Here is a 15,501-nt window from a genome sequence, read left to right on the forward strand (position 1 = left end):
CATAACAGAAGCTGAGGAAATGTCCATTCTAGAATCACATACCCAGGAAGAACACTGGACTACAGGCACATCTGTCTGGTGCAGGGAGAAGCAGAACTGGTATTTCCTGGAGATTGGTCACTACACATGCACACACATGCACGGGCATACACACATGCACACGCACATGCACACATACATGCACACGCACATGCACACGCACATGCACACACATATGCACACATGTGCACGGGCACACACACATGCACACACACATGCACACGCACACTGTCTCAAAAGTCGTCCTGCAGTTTTGAGCTTTAATGACTTCAGAATTATAAACACTACAAACATACAAAAATCTGAAAGCTTATTTACATTTCTTCTATAGTTACTTAGTTTTAGGAATACTAAATACATTTTTTAATTTTAATGTTTTGTTTCAGTTCACATTTACCACCTTCCATCAGAGGGGCAAAAACATTTTACAGTATAGTATATGATACCCCTACAATCCACACACAAATGACCCATATCACATAACATCTCATACTAAGCCTGCAGTCAAGTAAAAGTAAATTTCACACGTGCTGCTGTGAAAACGACATCACTACTAAGTCAGCTTGTAAGGCTGGCATTTTTCTTTCTTTCACACCCTAGAGCTCTTCTTTTTGTTTATACAAATTCAATTTTATCTTGTTAGATACAATCCACCCTGTTAGAACCTTTTCGGATCCTCATTCTACCTTTAACCACATCAGCTCTCCTCCCTGATGGTTCAAATCCACGCAGCTTTAATGTTCTCTAAAGGACACTCTTTTATTTTTTATTTTTTTTTGAGACAGTTTTGCAGTCTTGCTCTGTTGCCTAGGCTGGAGTGCAGTGGTGTGATCTCGGCTCACTGCAACCTCCACCTCCCAGGTTCAAGTGATTTTCCTGCCTCAGCCTCTCGAGTAGCTAGGACTACAGGTGTGTGCCACCACACCCAGCTACTTTTTTGTATTTTTAGTGGAGACGGGGTTTCACTGTGTTAGCCAGGATGGTCTTGATCTCCTGACCTCGTGATTCTCCTGACCTCGTGATCCACCCGCCTTGGCCTCCCAAAGTGCTGGGATTACAGGCATGAGCCACTGTGCCTGACCTCAAAAGGACACTTCTAACCATGCTAAACCATATCAAGTCCAAAGCAGATTCTTGTGGTGTGAAACCTGTTCACTCTTGGCAAACAAACAAATCCCTTCCTTCAGGGGCCTGATGGGACAATCCTAATACAGACCTCCTCCGGCACATTGGACATCGGCCTATAAATCAGTACCTTTTGGACAGAGAAGATAAATCAATTAAAAATACAACCACCTATACCATTTACTATATATTTTCATCTTAGTCCAAGGGATTTCAAGAGGGGCTCTGTCAAATGCAGCTGAAATCTCAGACTGTCTGACAGCATTCCTCTGACCCACGAGGTGAGGAACCCTAACTGTGAACGGTCAGATGAGGGGCAGCCGCAGCTGTGTTTTTGATGTATTCTACTAACAAATACAATGCTATTACTGTAAATATCTAAGGACAGATCCAAGAAAATATGATAAACATTAGTTTACTTGTAATCCAAGTTCAAATAAAATTCGAACAGCTTCCACCAATGTCTTTTTTAGGTTGAATTTTGTTCCCCAAAAGGATATGTTCCAGTCCGAATCCTGGTACCTTTGAATGAATCTTATTTGGAAATAGAGTCTTCGTAGATGTTACCAAGCTAAGATGAGGTCATACTGAATGTGAGTGGCTCCTAATCCAATAACTGGTGTCCTTATGAGAAGAGGGAAATTCTACCGAAATGCAGGGGAGAAGGTTACATGAAGATGGAGGTGGAGATTGGAGTGATGATGCTGCCACAAGTCAAGGACTGCTGGAAGCCATCAGAAACTTGGAAGAAATGAGGAAGGATTCTTCCCTAGAGCCTTCAGAGGGAGCACAGCCCTGCCAGTACCTTGATTTTGGACTTCTTGTCTTCAGAACTATGAGCCAACACATTTCTGTTGTTTTAAGTCACCCAGTTTGTGATACTTTGTTACCGTAGCCCTAGGAAATTAATTCAACATCTAAGCAAAACAATGGACTTTGAAGGTAATGCCGATTAACATCAGAATCAAGAGCACTTAGGAACTGATTGATAAAAAACCAGAAAGATCTGAGAGAAGCTGAAAGAGGATGGCAGATATCTGGACTCCCGAGCAGGCGGCAGTCCTGCCCACGGTGAGGCTCCAGATGGCAGTGGAGTGAATGGGTGAAGGAACTAGCCAAGCAGAGTCGAGGCACTGGCTTTGAGGCTGGGGGGTTGGCCAAGAATTGACATCCAGCATCAGGCTCATCCCCAAGGAGTTCACTGTCTCTCCCAAGCATGCGGTGATGATCCTTTCTCAACAAAACCCTATCACTTTTAAATGGCAACAGATCACAAATTCATCCATTTGTCATCAACACAGAAGCAAAACCATGTTGAGCTTCCTGTCTCCAATGTGACATTTTCCCTGCCTCTGTTTCATCATTCTAAATTAGACAACAAGGGAAGGATCTGCTGGCCTCTCTGCTTGTCTCTATCTATAGTGCTCTAGCCACCATCTCCAAGGTGCTAAGATTCTACTGATTGATGACGATATCGCTAAAATGGTTACATTCTGAACCAGAACAAGGAAGGTGTTATTTTCCGAAAGTGCAAACTTAGGAGTGGAAGGAGGCTCCCTGGCAGTTTCCTATATTAATCTGGCTCCAATGTGGCCCCATGAAATATTCATCTACAATGGCAAATCTCCTCCCAGGATGGACCTTAAGAGACATCCTTAGGAGATTTCCTAGCAGTAATTAGAGGGATGTATTATTGCTAAATCCTGAACTCACTGGGAGCCGGGTAAATCTGGAAAGTTAAAATAAAAGTGCCGCCTTGTGGCAAAAGGCCCACTTCTTGGCACCTTCAATGAAGCACAGCCCTGCACAGGGCGAGAGTAGTAATTCTGAAGAGGCCTGTACCCACCGCTGACACCCCTTTAAGGAAACTACTACGGAAAAGGCCAAATGAAGCATCGATGTGCAAATACCATTTAGCAAGTACAGATAAGCTGGGTTAAATCATGCTCGGAGCACTTAAAAAAAGATTCAAATGTTAATACATCAGCACTAGAACATGCTGTACAAGCAACAGGAAAATTGCAGTTGTCAACGTGTGAATTTAGTCTTGGGGTAAGTTCATCCAAGGAAGTAAAATCTCAATTTAGATCGTTTTTCTATTTGAGCCCCCTTCCTTCCATATCCACGTGTTTCTTTTGGAATGGGGGAGGACATCATTACTCAGCAAATGTATTTCACACCAAGAAAGGGTTAGGACATTATTCATCCAGGGAAGGGATGTGAAGTTCTCAGCTAATTAGTGTGAAGTGGTCCTTCACAAAGTCAAACCACAAAAGATGGAGAAGGTGCCCTGGGATGTGTGTGTGTGTGTTTGCATGTAAGCCCTTGTGTGCATATCTCTGTATATCTGTGTGTGTTCTTTTTTATTCTTTTATTACTTATTTATTTATTTGAGACAGAGTTTCACTCTTGTTGCCCAGGCTGGAGTGCAATGATGGGATCTCACCTCACCACAACCTCTAACTCTCAGGCTCAAGCCATTTTCCTGCCTCAGCCTCCTGAGTAGCTGGGATTACAAGCATGCACCACCATGCCTGGCTAATTTTGTATTTTTAGTAGAGATGGGGTTTCTCCATGTTGGTCAGGCTGGTCTCGAACTCCCAACCTCAGGTGATCCGCCCTCCTCAGCCTCCCAAAGTCCTGGGTTTACAGGTGTGAGCCACTGCACCCGGCCTGTGTGCATTCTTTTTAATGAGAAATAATTCTAAGGGGCAAATAGCAAGAGGAAAGGGGCAGTGCGCCTACTGTATTACAGAATTTCTGGCATTTTCCTGTTGTACTTCTCAGAAAGTCTACCTGCTCAGCATAGCAGGTGCATGGGAGTAGCTGCGGCATCCTGGGTGGAGAGCCCATTGGCTGTTGCGAAGGGAAGCCCAGCTGTGTGAGCTCACCCAGCCCAGCCAGCAGGGAGAAGGGGCCCCAAGTCCATCTGGGGCCTAGATAGAGACCCCAGAGCTTGGAAGATGTGGCCAACTCTGCTTGCTGGTTTGAAAAAGAGATGTATTCCAGGTCAAGTTTGACAGGCTGTTTTCTATATCAAAGCAACAAACAGGCTTTCATTTCAGAACGCATCTGGTCTCCTAAACCATTCTATCACAAGCAGCTATTTTCTTTAAATGGAAAGTCAGGGCAGTTTATTTTTCTCAAAACCGTGCTGTCAACTCTTCTGTCTGACTCTTGACTTTCACCTGTTCTACACAATGGCAAAGCTGTTCTTAAAACGGTGGTGTGGGGGAGACCTTCCCTGAGGACACTATACTTGTGATATATTTACAAAAATCTGTGCCTCAAAGGGCACGTAGATCAGAAATAAAGATGGAATGTATTTGAGTCAACTTATTTAGAGAAAAAGGGATGCCAAACCACTCTTCCAGTTTTGGTCCTTGAACCAAAATAAATCTCTTCAAATGACACATCTATTTACATTCTTAATGGGCATTTGAAGTTTTCATAAGAAAGGGGCAATTTTAAAAATCCTTATCCCTCCCTACACACTCTAAATCATTTTTTTGGGGGGACAGGGTCTTGCTCTAACACCCAGGCCTAGTACAATGGCACAATCAGGGTTCACTGCACCTTTGACCTCCCTGGGCTTAGATGATCCGTCCACCTCAGTCTCCCAAGCAGCTAGGACTGCAGGTGTGCACCACCATGCCCTGCTAACTTTTGTAGAGACAGGGTTTCGCCATGTTGCCCAGGCTAGTCTCAAACTCCTGAGCTCAAGTGATCTGCCCACCTTGGCCTCCCAAAGTGCTGGGATTACAAGTGTGAGCCACCACACCCATCCTTTAAGTCATTTTTAAATCAAAGAACTGTAGTTCCTAAGTGCATACAGCTGATAATATGTATATATGTGTGTAACATAGATGCTGTGCATTAACACACATCTGCAGTGTTGGGGTGAGACCACTACATCACATCACTTTCCCATTATTGTTAGTGCTCAAGTGTTGCTCAGCCACTATTTCAAAAGCTCACTGATTTGTTTTTCTGTATTCATCTAAGCAAATAATTTATTATCATTTCAAAAAGCATTTCCAACTAGGCAGAATCTGAGTTGTCAGTAAATATGCAATGCTCCCCTAATTAAATTAGAGTAATATTATCAAGGAAGGGGTACAATAATCTTTGGTACAATAATCTTACCTGTGATAGTGCTAAGATTCTCAGATGATTAATGGTATCAAAAATATCATTCTTAAAGTCACAACCTTTCATATTCATTTCCTAAGACATGTTTTTCCCTCTTTACAACCATCCCCTCTTTATCAGTTACAGAGTAGCACATTTAGTTTGTTAATGGAAGGAAGCTAACTTCTCTTTTCTGATATCTCACAGATGCTAATGACACATGAATGCTATGGTATTTAAAGGAAAAAGGGAAAGCAAGCCACTTGCCCGGTTAGGAATTAAAGGAAGCCACCTGAAAGCTGAGCCTAGAAACATCTTAAATGATTTTATGATGACAAATCCCTCAGCTAAAAATTGTGGAAAATACATAAAATTAAAAATGTAGAAATCCACACCATCATCTTCTACGTAACATCAACTTAATTATTAAGTGGTTATAAATTAGCCATTAGTTACTTATTCTTCTAAATGATTTAACTTTTCCAATTCTCATTTCATCTGTTTTCCATGTTAAAAAAAAATCAAAGAAATTCAAGATATGGAAAAGACACGCTGGGTGAGGATCTGAAACTGATTTGGTAGCTTTGGAGTTGACATAATCTTGGCCTGGTGCAGCTCATTTTTGAAAGCTGCCTCAAATTTCCCCTGGTTTTGAACTTTTTTTTTTCCTTACCACTTTCATCTAGCAAGAAATCATCCTGGTAACGGAACTTCTCCGGTCCACATGCAATAAAAATGTCATCATCACCAAAAAAGTCCTGAAGGCACATCACCTACAAGAGAAAAGCATGGCACTCAGCAAGGGTGGTAGAACAGCAATTACAACAATGCAACCCCACGAGCAGACATCTGCATAAAGCCCCTTCCCAGCTAATGGAATCAACAGGGCAGCTTCTACAGAGGAATTTCAAAAGAGGGGTTCGAGCATCTGTTACTAGTAAGAAACATGTTCCATTTCAGTTCTGCAGGAAAACAGGATAAGGAAAATAGAACCAGTAACTGTCACATTTATTACTTGATATATCAATAGGCTCTGAGGTAAGAGCCCTTTGTTTCCATATTAGTGTAGGTGCAGTGCCCCTTTCCTCTTCGGAATGTAATCCTCTTTGATAGCAACACAAGTCAGCATATGGTTTTAACAACAAATATGTTTAGTAATTCATGCCATCATAATCACTGAAGAAAAATATTTCTCTCATCTTATGAACATAATCACCTCCTTTAAACCCATTCCACTTCTAGTTGAAAGAAAAATGAAACTCTTTTAAAAATAATAATAAATAAATGAAGCTATTGCTTAGGGTTAGAGAGATTACGGTAAGTGTATGCCGACACCCAAGCTCTGCCAAACTCTAAAACTCTCAGGCCACCCATTTCCTCTTGTCATGCAAAAGGCAAGTTTTAAGGCAACCTTTTGATATTTACTTGACTTACTCTCCAATGAGAGCTTTAAGAAAGCTAAATGTCATTTTTGCAAGTAAATGTGATGAAAATGAATAATTTTCAAGCATCTTGCTCTCTGTCTTTGGATAGACTATGTAATATTTTGTTCACATTGTGTGCAATGCCAACACTAGGAACACTGCTGATTTCTAACTATTTTCAATTTCCTTTGACCGCTTGGGCGAATCGTAAGATGGCTAGTTGCAAGCACCCATTAAGAGCTGTATGAAATAGAGGTTGTAATAGCATTTTCTCCTGGATATTTGAGGACCAGAGACAAGCCGCTCTGGAGTGCTCGTGGGCACCTCTGGAGTTCTGCTTTTTTGTCAGTCCCTGGGAATGCTACTCTGACACACCACATGTGCTATAAGACATAGAATAGTAAGTTGAGAGAACATAGCATTATTTAGAGTCCTCAAATGCAATGATATGTGGGCTTTAGACTGTCTTTCCAAATAATGTCTCATTTCTAAATAATCACTTGGCCGAAGTTTTTAAAATGGAATTTCTATAACAGTTTGATAATCAACATTAAACAAGAATGAGGTATTATCCATGGTTGTCAGTGTTTAGTCTGCCCATGAAAGCTTAAAAACACAGGGGATTTAAGAGGGATGCTGTAATCACTGAGGAAAGCTGAAGGGCTTCAAGGGTGATGTCAGAAGCTCTGATATTCTATTTGGTTTAAAAGCAGACCATTTGAATTCAGAACCCACCCTCCATTTCACTCCTCTTTCTCTGACTCCAACCCAATCCTGTTCATCTTTACCTTCATGACACCATAGCTTCTTCTAGCATCATCTCAATCAATGCCCCCCTGTGGCCATTTTCATTTTACATTTCATTTACAGAAAGTATTTACTGAATGCCTACCATGTGCCAGTCAGCATCTGGCAGAAATGAAGAAGTCATGATCTCCGCCCAAATGTGAACAATTAACCCAAAAGAGCAGTATCTCCTAAAGTGTGGATGGTTAATACATTTTGGGCAAAAGAGAGTTCTAAAGCCAAACAGATTTGGAAAATATTTGTTTCCAAATTCTCAAAACCCTTAATGTTCTAATATACATCATAACGTCAAAGAAGAGAGAAAAATCCAGTATTTCCCAAACTTATTTGATTCCAGAACTTTTCTCTCACACAGCATCATGAAGACAGATAGTGTTCCTCAGAGTTCCCTTTAGAAGTGGGCCGACAGCCATAGGTGAAAAGATCTCTGGGAACACAGGAAAGAAAGAAGTTACCCATTCTGCTCCTAGGCGGCCATGCTTCTGCAGCTGATAAATATTTCATTGCCAACTAATTTACTCACTCAAACATTTATGATGGGCCTACTCTACATCAAACATTCTGATGATGTATCTCTGATAGATGAAAAATATTGTTTTTGAAAGGAAACACATTCTCACTCCCACCATTTGCATTTGAGAACATCTGATTGCTAACCACATCCTACTCATCGGTGTGTTCATGTTTCACGCCACTTCTATGTGGACAAATAACTATCATCAAAACTACAACAGGTTTTAAGCAGGTTGCTAGCCAATGCTCTTCCATCAGTTTACTGATGACCATTCTCCAAGTCTGAGACTTAAAGAACGGAACAAACAATGATCCATCTTGGGCAGGTTTTTTTTTTTTTTTGGCAAGCGGGAAATGAAACGTGATGAAATTTTGATGTTCTTTCCAACATCGAGACTCCGAGAATATAAAAGGAATGCAATGATTGTTAGAGAAAAGTAACTGTCATCACCCAGCACAAAAAGGCAGGGGCAAGTCACCTCAGTGCCAAGCAGTATGCATTCATTTACCTCTCACCAAACAGTCATTGAAATGAGAGAATTTGTTGAACTAGCAGAAACTCTGATGTTTTCTGTGCTTTCTGTTCAACATCATGTAACCACTTCCCTGCTCACAACTTCCCATTGGAAAAGGTAGGTATGGTCAGAAGATCAAATTCAACTTTATAAAACTGCTCCTTGTTAGAAGTCTTCTTAAAGAGTTGATACCAAAGGAGACTTAAACACAAGGTTATAATAAAGATGAATTTAGGATAATCTGTGCACTTCAGTGAGCTTCAATCATCCATGCACTCACACTCTACCACTGATACAGAGGTAGCTATAATGTATTCCAACTAACAAGAAAGAATAACAGAGGGAGATTTATAACCCACTTCTCTAGACAAATGTACATTGAGAATTTTCCTTGAGGCATTACTGTACATTCTGATATTAAGGAATTATAAAACGGTAGAGGAATTGAAAACCAGTGTTTCACACAATAATCTGATTTTATTTATCTATGCAGTGTTACTGCTTTTGAAACCTGGTGTTCTAAAGATTCAGTATAGTCACCAGTTTTTTAAAAAATTCATTTGATGAATGAAAAATAGGCTTCTTGTTACAAAGTGATAGTGACAATTGGCCTCTCAGCCATGAATTATCTGCTCAGTACATGTCAGATGTTGGAAGCATTCACGATGATTAGATACAGGGCAGATGCAAAGGCAGAATTATCAAGTTTGAAAAAAGAGAGATGTCCATCCTGTGGAGAAGCACCTTTCCAAGCTTTTCTGTTCCACCTCCATGCTCCTCTACCTCCCAGGAGAGTTGATGTTTTCAGAGCCTGCTTTTCTCTGTGGTTTCACTATGGTCAGAGATTCCGCCCCTGTAATAACTTTCCAACCCAGGCCTTTTCCCCACCCTCCTCTCCTTTACTCCCAGCACCAAGTCAGTCCAGGGCTCAACCTCCTGCCTGTGGACCCTGGCATTTTACTCTAGTGGATTTTCTCAGCCCTACCTCCTTTCTGTCCAGTCCATCCGGTTTAATTCTGTCAGTCTACTCTTCCTTAGCAAATTTTCAATCTCTCTCTCCATGGCTCAGAAGGCCATTCATGGCTTACTATCCTCAAGTTAAAGTTCATCTTTCTGAGCCTGGCATTCCAGATGCCTCAAAATTTGACCCCAACCTATCTTTCAAGCTTCCGGTTTTTTTAGTTGTGACATGGTGCCTGATGCTTAAATAAGCATTTGTTGGATGGATGGACAATGGATGGATTAATAAATGGACGGATGGATGGACGCATGGATGGACGGACGGACGGATGGATGGATGGAAGAACTATGTCCTAACCTGAAACATGTTTCAATTTATCTGCTTTGCCTGTTTTTCTCTAAAAAGGGCTTGTTCTTTCCTACCTATGTGTTTGTTTGTTTGTTTGTTTTCTATCTGGTAACCTTTCTTATTCTTTGCCTGTTCAAATCCCTCCTATGGCCCATAGCTCAGTTGCAGATTCAAACCCTACCTTCTCTATCCACTCTAATCCAAAGTGACTCATCCCTGCTCTGAACCTCTATCCATTGATCAATACGAGTTTACTGAGTGCCCATTATTTGTCAATCCCTGGGCTAGATCTTAACATGGCTGCCCTTATCTATCACCTCTTCTTTTCTAGTATATGTTTACAGACTTATGATCCAAATAATTCCTGTTGTGAATCAGTAATTCAGCAGAGAGTGACTTACATTACCTTCTAGTGGTTTTGTCAAAGGCTGGAGACAGGTGATATCACTCCAGCCCTTGCTCTGCCACCATATTGACTTGAGCTAATCAGGAAACCTCCATCAGCTATCTTGAAATGAGTCCTGTTTCTATAGATCCTAACTTCAGTCAGAGCAAGGGCAGTGTCTTCCATTGGGTGCCATTTCTTTTGGCACCATGGAGATGTCTGCTTAGGCTATTCCCTAAGAACACAGCACTACCAACAGAGCCCAGCTTCTGAGTTAACCTGGCTCTTCCACTTGGATGTTAATCTCTTTGTGTCTCAGTTTATCATATTAGTTGTTTCAAGATGAGTTAAGACAATGAATCCAAAGAGAATAAGTCCTCAATAAATTTTAGCTATTTTATTAGCCCAAATGTATTTTTACTTCTAAATAAGTATAAATGGAGTGCAAACATACAGTATATACTTCCTAAGTTCTATACCAACATGCTTCTTTTCTAAGTTGATTTGAAGAAAATGTAGCAAATGCGTGCCTCTTCTTGCTTGGGGAATAAGGATTCTATCAGTATCATTTTGATGAAAGGCACACTTTGAATTAGCATCAGAGAATGGGTGAAAAGCTGGTAGAAGCTGCTAACACAAAGGTGGGGCAGAGTTTATACCACTGATTTCCATTAGCCTTCCACAGAATGATGCTGTGAAAAGTCATTTGTAAGCATATTCACCTGATATAACAAATGTGCTAGGAACCACTGTCTTAACTCAGGGCCTCTTGAGATCCGTCACCAACTTCTAGTTTCGTGACAACCACGGATTTTTATTCCTCTGAGAAAACTGCTCTCTGTTGAAATATCCCCCACTGCAAAAGATACTGTATGTGTAATATATGCAATTCATAAGCCAGATAATCTGTTTATAGTACACGACACTTAATATTCTGTTGACTAATTTTCAGTTTTTACTTAGTGCTTTGCTTATTATATGGAAATCTAACTCCAATGTTGAATTTTTTTTTAACTCCAAAGAAAAATAGTCAAATTATTGCATGAGAGTTTATGTGATCGTGCTTAGCATTATGTCATACCCACAATACCTCAAAACATGGGTGATTATAATTGCCAGATGTGCTGGGAAAGTCCTTGAACGAGGGTCAGGATACCTGGGTTCTGAGCCCATATTGCCTATCACTGTTGCATGAACTTGGATGAGTGACTTAAATTCTCTTGCTTATCAGTTATTGTATTGATTCTAATATGCTTTACCACACGATAAAGATAAAATAAATAGGAAAATTCTCTTTTTGGTGTGATGTACCAAAAGGAATAGTTCTGTATACATTACTACATTTCATCTTCAACATACATGATAATACTGAATCCTTTCAACTATGAAGGAGACAAACTCTATTTGACAATAATTTATCGGTATCAGTATCCCCGTTTTACAGATGAAGAAAAACAGCCAGGCTAAACAGAAAATCAGTAGGAATTTGAACACAGGCCACTTAGAACTCAAATGCAGGCTCTTAACTACTAAGCTGTAGGAAAATGAGTCTATCATGCACCCTCGTATTTGCTTATTATAAATTTCAGCTGATAAAATCATTATGATCAATAGTTACCACATATATTGTACATTAACAGTATGTAATAGAAATGGTGTCTAATAAGCCCCGCTTTTTTAAAAGAAGGAAGTTTGAATTCTTCCTTTGGCTCAAGGAAGACACATTCCTTTTTCTGACTCTCTTTATGTGAAATCTGAATTCATATCTTTTCCATTAACTTGTCATTACACACAGTCGTCCCAAGAGACTAAGCTGCTTATGAGGAAACAAAATGCTACAGACAAATATGGACTTCCTCTCCTCTGAGCTTCCGGCCTGAGTTGCTCTGCAAGGGCAGAGATTCAAACAAAGGCAATAAAAGCATCTGCTATTTACACATTTCCAAAGCAGGACCGTGGAATCCATTCCCCCTCACTGGAATAAGATTTCCATGGTGACGCTGACTTCAGGGAGCTGGGCCAGTTTCTCAGCAGGGCCTAGCAAGGATATTTTCTTTACAAGAGCGCCCTCTTCAAATGAAACAGGGGATATCTCCGTAGCCCCGGACGCATGTGAAGCCACAGAAGTCATTGTGTCTCTGTCAGGTGTTTTCCATTGTATGAGAGACACCAAAATATTTTGCTGTCACCCATTTAAAGAATGTATTTTAAGCAAGAGAATAAACTATCACAGAAGTAAAAACGAATAAATTCATCCCATCTATTGGAATCATCGAGTATGGCACGTTCTTTCTGTTTTAACTTTCTTTTTCTTTAAAATCTTCATTTGTAGTTTCTTAAACTTCTTGATACCAGTTAAAGATGGCAAGCTTAAAGATTCTGTAGATAACATTTTAATGAGATGCTCTCTTTACCAAAAAGGAATGCTTATATATTTTTGAAAAAATATATAGTTACCTATGTATTTAAGGTGCCAAGTCAACAACCTTCCTCTTTCTGCACAATTCGTAACGTGACCATTATAATTAGCTTTCAGTTAAAACTTGGCACATATGGGGCTCCTCGTCCTGCCAAAACTGAATTGAGAGGAGGCTCCTCTTCCAATTTCATTCCATACTTGGCTTCTTCTCTCCACTCTTAGCAATGAGCATTTTTATGCCACATGATATTATAAGTCAACCACTGTGAATTTTTCTGTCCTATAATCATGTAATTCCATATGTTTCTGGTTCTAAAATATGTTCACAATTAGTTTTATAGCCTAATATTAGAAGTGTGTTATGTTATTGTCATAAAACACATTCTCCATCACTTCTTTACATTTTTGTTTTCACTCTTTGTGAAAAATTTATGCAAGTGATAATTTATTTTCCTCTAGCTCTTATGGCTGGAAGCTTCTAATAAAAAATTCTTTAAAGAAACTCTGGCTCTTGGCCAGAGGAAAATATGTGAATAAAAATTAAATTAGTTAAGTAATAATAATTAACAGAAAGAAGAAAATAAAGATTCTCAAAGTACTCTTTACAAGTTTAAAACATGAAGCACTAAAACTTTTTTTTTTTGTAAAAATGGATAATACTGTTGAAATTCAGAATAGGCTAGGAGATTACACTCAAACTAACAGGCTGATGCTTAAAGAAATAGAAAAAGGAAAAGTTCTCGTTTGAAACGGTCGCAGTTTGATTCGCTGGGTCAATCTGAAAAAGTCAGTTATGGAATTGAAAGTGTATTTCTTCCCTGGATGTGTTCTCAGCTGCTGTAGTTGACATGGACATCAGCTATTGCAGCCTGCCATTGAACATACTCTCTGACCCAGGAATGCACCCTTTATGCATGGATTACCATCTTTCATGGACTCAGACATACCTAAGCAGACTGCAACCTACCCTAAATGACTCATCTTTTATTATCTATCCTTTTTCTTTTAGTGCTAACATTTCATTCTCTTTTTTAAAATGTGTCTCTTAGTCCACTCAGGCTGCTCAGGCTGCTATAACAAAAATATCCTAGACTGGGTGGCTTGTAGACAGCAGGCATTTGTGTCTCACAGCCTGGAGGCTGGAAGATCAAGATCGAGGCACCAGATGATTTGGTGTCTGGTGAGGGCCTGCTTTCTCACTGTAGCCTCACGAGGTGGAAGGGAAGAGGGACCTCTCTGGGGCCTCTAATAAGAGCCCTGATTCTATTCATGAGGGTGATGCCCTTGTGACCTAATCACCTCCCAAAAGCCGGCCTCCTAATGCCATTGTCTTGGAGGTTAGGATGTCAACATAGGAATTTGGGGAGCTACAAACATTCAGACCATAGCAAAGTGTAAAACGACACCCTAGTAACAAATACTGACCAGGTGCCTTGACTCGGCCACCTAGTAGATGTGTGACCTTGGACAACTATTTAACATCTTCAAGCCTCAGTTTCCTCATATGTAAAATGGAGCTACCAATGCTTACCCCGTAGGGTTTCATGGGGGTGCAATGAGATAATGTATGTAGAGTAATCAGTACCATGCCTGGCTTATAGAGAATACCAGCGATGAGCAGCTGCTGCTCTCAGTGCTGATATTAGTAAGGCATAGTAGGCAGGTCTCCATGTTGAACGTCAGTCTGAGGGATTTGGGGCTATTATTTAAGAACAGAATACTAAACTTGAAATATTTGGGAAAGAGAGGTATGAAGAATAGAGTTTACTCAGAAGGTTTCCAATCCTGGTCTTTTGCCAAGTTAATACCACATCAGTCCTATTCCTCTGGCTTCTCCCACTAAGACATCCTTTACTATTGTCTACCTCCTTTTTAGAATAGTTTACCTATTTCTTTCACTTAAGGAATTAAAGGATAGTCCAAGAAAATGAAAACTGTGACACAGTAGTTTCTTTGGAGAGGGTGCAAATAAACTCTGGTCTGAAGTCAGAAGCTAACCTAAATCAATTACCTTAAGATGAGTGTTCAAGATTAAGGGTGGCCAAGCCCAGGAAATTGGCTTATCTGAACCATCTGATTGAACTCATTATTTTCAGGGATAGAAAAAGATTAAACTTATATTCTATCGCTGAGAGGATCTCCCAAAAGATTCATGCAAGTAGGTAGTTGAGATTGTAGCATGGTTTCTAATTAGGCAGAAACATCTTACTGTAATAATTGAAAAAAGAAGAAATAAAACTCTTAAGAGAAACAGGAAGCCACATAATACAGAATCTTTTGGAAATCCTTAAGGGGTAAAATGTGGCACCGAACATATGGTTGGTTGTCTGCTTAATGCCTGGGGAGTGATATTGGACATAATGCTATCTTCAAGTCATTCTGAGAAACACTTCGAGTTCTCATCACCAATGTCAAGAAGTATTCACAGCAGGAGTCATAAACACAGGACCAACCAGGGATAGGCAGGGAATACGGATGAGCAAAGGCTGGGCAAAAAAAAAAAAAAAAAGAAAGAAAGAAACAAAACCAGCATCCGTGGCAAACTGGATCATAAATGTCCTGTCCAAAGCAAGCAGCATCAGGCACTGTGCTCCCACATTACTTTCTCTAAAATATTTTAATAGGAATAATTGTTATAAATTTAACATCTCCAATTAAAAAACAAAATCTGCAAGTAGTATGTAAACCCATACAAAATGCTCCTCCGGGCTGGATTCAGTCCATTCAAAAACATCCATATAAAACTTTGAAAATAACTATACCTTCAAAAAAGATTTTCAAATGTTTATTCTTTTATCAGTTTATTGTGCATTCTTTGTTAGGGTGGTCACTAT

The 15,501-nt window shown here is 40.0% G+C and overlaps 1 protein-coding gene across 6 annotated transcripts in view; it reads right to left on the bottom strand.

Moving 5' to 3' along the window:
* Window positions 1-15,501, bottom strand: part of DCLK1 (doublecortin like kinase 1) — a 351,515-nt gene that overhangs the window by 173,452 nt on the left and 162,562 nt on the right. For all 6 annotated transcript variants that reach the window (XM_037986817.2, XM_007960118.3, XM_007960117.3 and 3 more), the window contains exon 4: window positions 5,969-6,068. In XM_037986817.2, the coding sequence (XP_037842745.1) occupies window positions 5,969-6,068 (100 nt within the window). The remainder of the gene's footprint in view (window positions 1-5,968; window positions 6,069-15,501) is intronic.

The sequence above is a fragment of the Chlorocebus sabaeus genome, chromosome 3 (assembly GCF_047675955.1).
Source record: "Chlorocebus sabaeus isolate Y175 chromosome 3, mChlSab1.0.hap1, whole genome shotgun sequence".
Taxonomy (NCBI): Eukaryota; Metazoa; Chordata; class Mammalia; order Primates; family Cercopithecidae; genus Chlorocebus; species Chlorocebus sabaeus.